Here is a 9137-nt window from a genome sequence, read left to right on the forward strand (position 1 = left end):
GATGGTTTATTTTTATTTCTTGCGGGGAGGTGTCATGAGAATGTCACTTTAAGAAATGTTTGGCTGCTCATGTTACTGCAGTGATGTCAGAGTGTGGGTGGAGCTGAGCTCTGGCTCTGCTTTTTAGTTTCACTTTGAGAAAAGCTTGGGTGTGTCTGTGTTTGTTTGGTTTCGTTTTCAGTGTTGGAGCTGAAGCTAGACAAAGCAGGTGTACTGTTGATCTCTCTGCCATGAAAAGACTATCTCTTGATCATTTGGTAAATTCAGAATTATAAATGTTTTCAATAGTGAATGTAAACCTGATGTGCTTCTGTTAAAAGGTGCCTCCTTTGTCTTCTGAATGTTGTTTGGGACGTTATTAAGGATTACTTAGTGTTAATGGTTGCTAAGATGTTCACTGTATGTTTTAAAAAGATTGACTTGCGTTGTTAGAATAAACATTTAATGCTTTAAAAAAGACCTTTCCGCTTCTGCTGTACCACACCTGTAGAGTGGGCCGTGTGCTCCCCATACCACAATCTATTAAAAGTTGTGGGTCAGGTGAACTCCATGATATACTTTGGGGTTCTCTAAACCCTGGCCCATAGCACTAGCTCCCGTATCTCTTAAAATTGTGACTTCTTTACCTGCTCCTCCTGATACACATGAGCAAACTTTACCCACACACGTACATTCTTTTACTGGTGGTACAGCAGAAATGGAAAAGTATTTTTTAAAACAAAACAATGTTCATTCTATGAACTCAAGTTAACCTTTTTAAAACATACAGTGAACATCTTAGCAACCATCAATTCAAATACAACCCCCAAAGTATACAACACTGAGTCATCCTTAATAAATTCCCAAACAACATCCAGAAGACAAAATACCCTTTTAACACAAAGATCAGGTTTAAGTTCACAATTGAGAGCAGTTATCACTTTGAACATCCCAAATGAATATTCATAAGCTTGCAGAGATTCACACACATCCTGCTGTGATTTCAGCTTCTCCAAAACTAAAATGAAACCAAACCCACCCTGCAACAAAAATCCTAAAGCAAAAGTAAAAAGCTGACAGACAGCTCAGCTCCACCCACTCTCTGACATCACTGCAGTAATAAAGGTACTCTCACTACAGGTATTTCTATACACACCCATTTATTAACACCCATTTCTTAAACTCACATGACAACATACCCACGCACTCTCTCTCACACACACCCATGCACTCCCTCCCTCTGACACACACCTACACTCTCTCTCACACACACGTTTTGCCTCTCTCTCTGACACACTCTCTTTCTCATACTCTCGTTCACGTCTCTCATTCGCTCTCTTAGCCACTGTGTCCTGACCCTTTGACCATGTATTTTGCTGGTTCGGTCATGATGTTTATGATCTTTCCCCCCAGTTCAGTGTGAGAGTGTTTACTCCGAGCCCCAAGGATCCATGAAATCCAAACCTGAGATGGATTTGGCGCTGGTGAATTTTGAGGATGTCAGGAGTGACATGCCCCTGGAGAGTTGGTTTGAGCCTCAGGGCAGCTATACAAGCCTCCTATGTACATGGCGAAGCCAAGCGGGAAGTGAGGACCCTCCGGAAAACCTTTTGAAGCAGTCAATGTGCAAGCAGCAATGTGAGATACACCAACTTTTGGAGGAGGAAGGGACTCGCAGGATTATCATCAATGTGGCTGGTATGAGGTTTGAGACCCATCACAATACCCTGGCCCAGTTTCCAGACACCTTGCTGGGGGATCCCCTCCGCTGCCTCCCTTACTTTGACCCCCTCACCAACCAGTATTTCTTTGACAGGAGCCGGCCAAGTTTTGATGGAATTCTCTATTACTATCAGTCAGGGGGGAAGATTCGGAGACCTGCCAATGTGCCCCTGGATGTCTTTACAGATGAGATCATCTTCTATCAGTTGGGATCAGATGCCGTGGAACAGTTCAGACAGGAGGAGGGGTTCATCAAGGAGATGGAGGTTCAGCTGCCAGTGCAGGACCGTCTGAGGCAGCTGTGGCTTCTACTGGAATACCCGGAAAGTTCAGGAGCAGCTCGCGGAGTGGCCTTGGTCTCTCTCTTTATCATCATCATCTCAATCATCATCTTCTGCCTGGAGACCCTGCCTGAATTTAGGGAAGGCATTGACCAAAGCACCTTCAGTCTGGACAGCCCAGCCCTGAGCAATGTCAGTGCCAATCTCTTCACCGATCCTTTCTTTCTCATCGAGACTTTGTGCATTGTCTGGTTTTCCTTTGAGCTGATGGTCAGGTCTGTGGTTTGTCCTAGTAAACCTGACTTCTACAGGGATGTAATTAATATAATCGATGTGGTTTCTGTCATCCCCTACTTTGTAACTCTCATCAGTGAACTGGCTGAGCAGCAACAAGAAGCGGGTAATGGGCTGCAGCAAGGGCAGCAGGCCATGTCGCTGGCCATCCTGAGGGTCATCCGTTTGGTCAGGGTCTTTCGGATCTTCAAGCTGTCTAGACACTCCAAAGGTTTGCAAATCCTCGGGCAGACGTTAAAGGCCAGTATGAGGGAACTGGGTCTCCTCATCTTCTTCCTCTTCATCGGAGTCATTCTCTTCTCCAGCGCTGTCTATTTTGCAGAGGCAGATGAACCCAAGACCCAGTTCGCCAGCATCCCTGAGGCCTTCTGGTGGGCGGTAATCACCATGACAACAGTTGGGTACGGAGACATGTGCCCAGTAACCATAGGGGGTAAGATGGTGGGCACGCTGTGTGCCATTGCAGGCGTGTTGACCATCGCACTCCCCGTGCCCGTTATTGTCTCCAACTTTAACTATTTCTATCACCACGAGAAGGAGAACGAGGAGAAGCCAAACTTCCTCGACACCATTGACCATCAGAGTCTGCTCACAGCACCATTTGTCCCACGGGATTGTATTGCTTCCATTAACAAAATTAAGACAGCTACCTCCACCAATAAACACTGCTAACCACAGGCCACAATCACCCCCACCCTTCCCCAACTACTGGTCACTCCCACCCTCCCCAAATACCAGGGGCAGCCAGCCCCGCAACCACCGGTCATACCCACCTCCCACCCCAACCACCATCCACGCCCACCTCCCACCAACCATTGGCCACCAGCAGCCACATCAGCCCTCCCAGCCACCGACCAAACTCACCACATCCCAGCCACAGGCCACCCCCCAACACAGGCCACACCCATCCCCCCCCCCCCCCCCAGCCACAGGGCACACCAACCCCCAACCCTGGCCACACCCATCCCCCCTCCGCAGCCACAGGCCAACCCCACCCCCCAACACAGGCCACACCCATCCCCCCCGCCCCCCCCCAGCCACAGGGCACACCAACCCCCGACCCTGGTAACACCCATTCCCCCTCCGCAGCCACAGGCCAACCCCACACCCAACACAGGCCACACCCACCCCCCAACACAGATCACACCTAAACCCCCCCAACAGAGGCCACCTCAACCCCCAATCCTGGCCACACCCATTCCCCCCCCCCCCCAGCCACAGGCCAACCCCACCCCCAACACTGGCCACACACACCCCCAGCCACAGGGCACACAAAACCCCAACCCTGGCCACACCCACCAGCCCAACACTGGTCACACCCACCCCCCCCCAACACAGGCCTCACCCACCGCCCAACACTGGCCACACCCACCCCCAACCCTGGCCACACCCATTCCCCCCCCCCAGCCACAGGCCAACCCCACCCCCAACACTGGCCACCCCCCCCCCCCACAGCCACAGGGCACACCAACCCCCAACCCTGGCCACACCCACCCGCCCAACACAGGCCAACCCCACCCCCCAACACTGGCTACACCCACCCCCCAACACTGGCCACCACCCCCCCAACAGAGGCCTCACCCACCCCCCAACACTGGCCACACCCACCCTCCCCAACACTGGCCACCCCCACCCCCCAACACTGGCCACACCCACCCCCCCAACACCGGCCACCCCCACCCCCCAACACTGGCCACACCCACCCCCCCAACACTGGCCACAACCACCCCCCCAACACTGGCCACACCCACCCCACAACACTGGCCAAAACCACCCCCCCCAACACTGGACACACCCACCCCCCGAACACTGGCCACACCCACCCCACAACATTGGCCACCCCCACCCCCCCAACACTGGACACCCCCCCCCAACACTGGCCACACCCACCCCACAACATTGGCCACACCCACCCCCCTAACACTGGACACACCCACCCCCCCAACACTGGCCATACCCACCCCCCAACACTGGCCACACCCACCCTCCCACACTGGCCACACCCACCCCCCAACACTGGACACACCCCCTCAACACTGGCCACACCCACCTCCCCAACACTGGCCACACCCACCCCCCCAACACTGACCACACCCATCCCCCCAACACTGGCCACACCCATCCCCCCAACATTGGCCACACCCACCCGCCCAACATTGGCCACACCTCCCAACACTGACCACACCCATCCCCCCAACATTGGCCACACTCACCCCCCAACAATGGCCACCCCCATCTCCCAACAATGATATCACCCACCCCCCAACATTGGCCACCCCACCCCCCAACACTGGCCCCACCCACCCCCCAACATTGGCCACCCCCACTCCCCCAAACACTGGCCACCCCAACACTGGCCACACCTCCCCAACACTGGCCACACCCACCCCCCAACCCTGGCCACACCCACCCTCCCCAACACTGGCCACATCGACCCCCCAACACAGGCCACGCCCCCCAACATTGGCCACCCCCACCCCCACAACATTGGTCCAATCCCCCCCCCCCAGCACTGGCCACACCCACCCTCCCCAACACTGGCCACATCCAGCCCCCAACACTGGCCACACACACGCCCCAACACTGGCCCCACTCACCCCCCAACACTGGCCACCCCCACCCCCCCAACACCAGCCACATCCATTCCCCCCTAACACTGGCCACACCCACCCACCCAACATTGGCCACACCCACCCCCTAACACTGGCCATCCCCACCCCCAACACTGGCCAAACCCACCGCCCAACACTGGCCACGCCCACCCCCACAACACTGGCCACAACCACGCCCAACACTGGCCAACCCCACCCCCAAACACTGGTCACACCCCCCCCCCAACACTGGCCACCCCCACCCCCCCAACACTGGCCACAAACATTCCCCCCAACACTGGCCAACCCCACCCCCAAACACTGGCAACACCCACCCCCCAACACTGGCCACCCTTACCCCCCAACATTGCCCCCCCACCCCGCCCACACTGGCCACACCCATCCCCCGCCCACACTGGCCACCCCCACCCCCCCCAACACTAGCCACAGCCACCCACCCAACACTGGCCACAACCACCCCCCAACACTGGCCATACCCACCCTCCCAACAGAGGCCACACCGACCCCGCAACACTGGCCACCCCCCCAACACTGGCCACACCCACCCCCCAAACACTGGCCACACCCACCCCCCAACACTGGCCACATCCCCCCCCCCCAACACTGGCCACACCAACCCCCCAACACTGGCCACACCCACCACCCAAAAATGGCCAGACCCACCCCCCAACACTGGCCACCCCCACCCCCCCAACACTGGCCACATCCATTCCCCCCTAACACTGGCCACACCCAACCCCCCACCACTGGACAGACCCATCCCCCAACACTGGCCACACCCACCCCCTCAACACTGGCCACCCCCCCCCCCCAAACACTGGCCACCACCACATCCCCAACACTGGCCTCACCCAACCCCCCCAACACTGGCCACAGCCACGCCCAACATTGGCCAGAGCCACCCCCCAACACTGGCCACACCCAATCCCCCCACAACACTGGCCACAGCTCCCCCCAACACTGCCAACACACACTCCCCAACACTGGCCACACCCACCCTCCAACACTGGCAGCACCCACCCCCCAACACTGGCCACCCCCATCCCCCAACACTGGCCACCCCTACCCCCCCAACACTGGCCACACCCATCCCCCAACACTGCCCACCCCCACCCCCCCAAACACTGGCCACACCCACCCCCCAACACTGGCCAGACACACCCACCCCCAACACTGGCCACAGCCACCCCGCAACGCTGGCCACACCCACCTCCCAACACTGGCCACGCCCACCCACCCCAACACAGGCCGCACCCACCCACCCACACTGGCAACATCCACCCTCCAACACTGGCCCACCCAGCCCAACACTGGCCACCCCCACCCCCCAACACTGGCCAGACATCTCCCACCAACACTGGCCACACCCACCCTCCAACACTGGCCACAACCCCCACCCCCCAACACTGGCCACACCCACCCTCCCCAACACTGGCCACCCCCACCCCCCAACACTGGCCACACCCACCCCCCCAACACCGGCCACCCCCACCCCCCAACACTGGCCACACCCACCCCCCCAACACTGGCCACAACCACCCCCCCAACACTGGCCACACCCACCCCACAACACTGGCCAAAACCACCCCCCCCAACACTGGACACACCCACCCCCCGAACACTGGCCACACCCACCCCACAACATTGGCCACCCCCACCCCCCCAACACTGGACACCCCCCCCCAACACTGGCCACACCCACCCCACAACATTGGCCACACCCACCCCCCTAACACTGGACACACCCACCCCCCCAACACTGGCCATACCCACCCCCCAACACTGGCCACACCCACCCCCCCACACTGGCCACACCCACCCCCCAACACTGGACACACCCCCTCAACACTGGCCACACCCACCTCCCCAACACTGGCCACACCCACCCCCCCAACACTGACCACACCCATCCCCCCAACACTGGCCACACCCATCCCCCCAACATTGGCCACACCCACCCGCCCAACATTGGCCACACCTCCCAACACTGACCACACCCATCCCCCCAACATTGGCCACACTCACCCCCCAACAATGGCCACCCCCATCTCCCAACAATGATATCACCCACCCCCCAACATTGGCCACCCCACCCCCCAACATTGGCCCCACCCACCCCCCAACATTGGCCACCCCCACTCCCCCAAACACTGGCCACCCCAACACTGGCCACACCTCCCCAACACTGGCCACACCCACCCCCCAACCCTGGCCACACCCACCCTCCCCAACACTGGCCACATCGACCCCCCAACACAGGCCACGCCCCCCAACATTGGCCACCCCCACCCCCACAACATTGGTCCAATCCCCCCCCCCCAGCACTGGCCACACCCACCCTCCCCAACACTGGCCACATCCAGCCCCCAACACTGGCCACACACACGCCCCAACACTGGCCCCACTCACCCCCCAACACTGGCCACCCCCACCCCCCCAACACCAGCCACATCCATTCCCCCCTAACACTGGCCACACCCACCCACCCAACATTGGCCACACCCACCCCCTAACACTGGCCATCCCCACCCCCAACACTGGCCAAACCCACCGCCCAACACTGGCCACGCCCACCCCCACAACACTGGCCACAACCACGCCCAACACTGGCCAACCCCACCCCCAAACACTGGTCACACCCCCCCCCCAACACTGGCCACCCCCACCCCCCCAACACTGGCCACAAACATTCCCCCCAACACTGGCCAACCCCACCCCCAAACACTGGCAACACCCACCCCCCAACACTGGCCACCCTTACCCCCCAACATTGCCCCCCCACCCCGCCCACACTGGCCACACCCATCCCCCGCCCACACTGGCCACCCCCACCCCCCCCAACACTAGCCACAGCCACCCACCCAACACTGGCCACAACCACCCCCCAACACTGGCCATACCCACCCTCCCAACAGAGGCCACACCGACCCCGCAACACTGGCCACCCCCCCCAACACTGGCCACACCCACCCCCCAAACACTGGCCACACCCACCCCCCAACACTGGCCACATCCCCCCCCCCCAACACTGGCCACACCAACCCCCCAACACTGGCCACACCCACCACCCAAAAATGGCCAGACCCACCCCCCAACACTGGCCACCCCCACCCCCCCAACACTGGCCACATCCATTCCCCCCTAACACTGGCCACACCCAACCCCCCACCACTGGACAGACCCATCCCCCAACACTGGCCACACCCACCCCCTCAACACTGGCCACCCCCCCCCCCCAAACACTGGCCACCACCACATCCCCAACACTGGCCTCACCCAACCCCCCCAACACTGGCCACAGCCACGCCCAACATTGGCCAGAGCCACCCCCCAACACTGGCCACACCCAATCCCCCCACAACACTGGCCACAGCTCCCCCCAACACTGCCAACACACACTCCCCAACACTGGCCACACCCACCCTCCAACACTGGCAGCACCCACCCCCCAACACTGGCCACCCCCATCCCCCAACACTGGCCACCCCTACCCCCCCAACACTGGCCACACCCATCCCCCAACACTGCCCACCCCCACCCCCCCAAACACTGGCCACACCCACCCCCCAACACTGGCCAGACACACCCACCCCCAACACTGGCCACAGCCACCCCGCAACGCTGGCCACACCCACCTCCCAACACTGGCCACGCCCACCCACCCCAACACAGGCCGCACCCACCCACCCACACTGGCAACATCCACCCTCCAACACTGGCCCACCCAGCCCAACACTGGCCACCCCCACCCCCCAACACTGGCCAGACATCTCCCACCAACACTGGCCACACCCACCCTCCAACACTGGCCACAACCCCCCCCCCCCCAGCACTGGCCACACCCACCCCCCAACACTGGCCACATCTACCCCCCAACACTGACCATACACCCCCCCAACACTGGCCACAACCACCGCCTAAACTTGGCCACACCCACCCCCCAACACTGGCTACACCCACCCCCCAACACTGGCCACACCCATCCCCCCAACACTTGCCACCCCCACCCCCAACACGGGCCACACCCACCCCCAACACTGGCCAGACACACACCCCAACACTGGCCACACCCATCCCCAACACTGGCCACACCCACCCCAAACACTGGCCACACCCATTCCCCCCTAACATTGGCCACACCCACCCACCCAACATTGGCCACAGCCACGCCCAACGCTGGCCTCACCCACTCCCAAACACTGGTCACACCCCCCCCAAATCTGGCCACACCCACCCCACACCCCCAACA

General features: G+C 60.2%; 1 protein-coding gene across 1 annotated transcript; it reads left to right on the forward strand.

Annotated features, from left to right (window-relative positions):
• Nucleotides 1-1430: 1430 nt before the first annotated feature.
• Nucleotides 1431-2948, forward strand: LOC140393466 (potassium voltage-gated channel subfamily A member 10-like). The gene has a single exon (XM_072479795.1). It carries the CDS (start codon nucleotides 1431-1433, stop codon nucleotides 2946-2948), a length of 1518 nt encoding a protein of 505 aa, XP_072335896.1.
• Nucleotides 2949-9137: the final 6189 nt, after the last annotated feature.

Source organism: Scyliorhinus torazame, chromosome 17, assembly GCF_047496885.1.
Source record: "Scyliorhinus torazame isolate Kashiwa2021f chromosome 17, sScyTor2.1, whole genome shotgun sequence".
Lineage (NCBI taxonomy): Eukaryota > Metazoa > Chordata > Chondrichthyes > Carcharhiniformes > Scyliorhinidae > Scyliorhinus > Scyliorhinus torazame.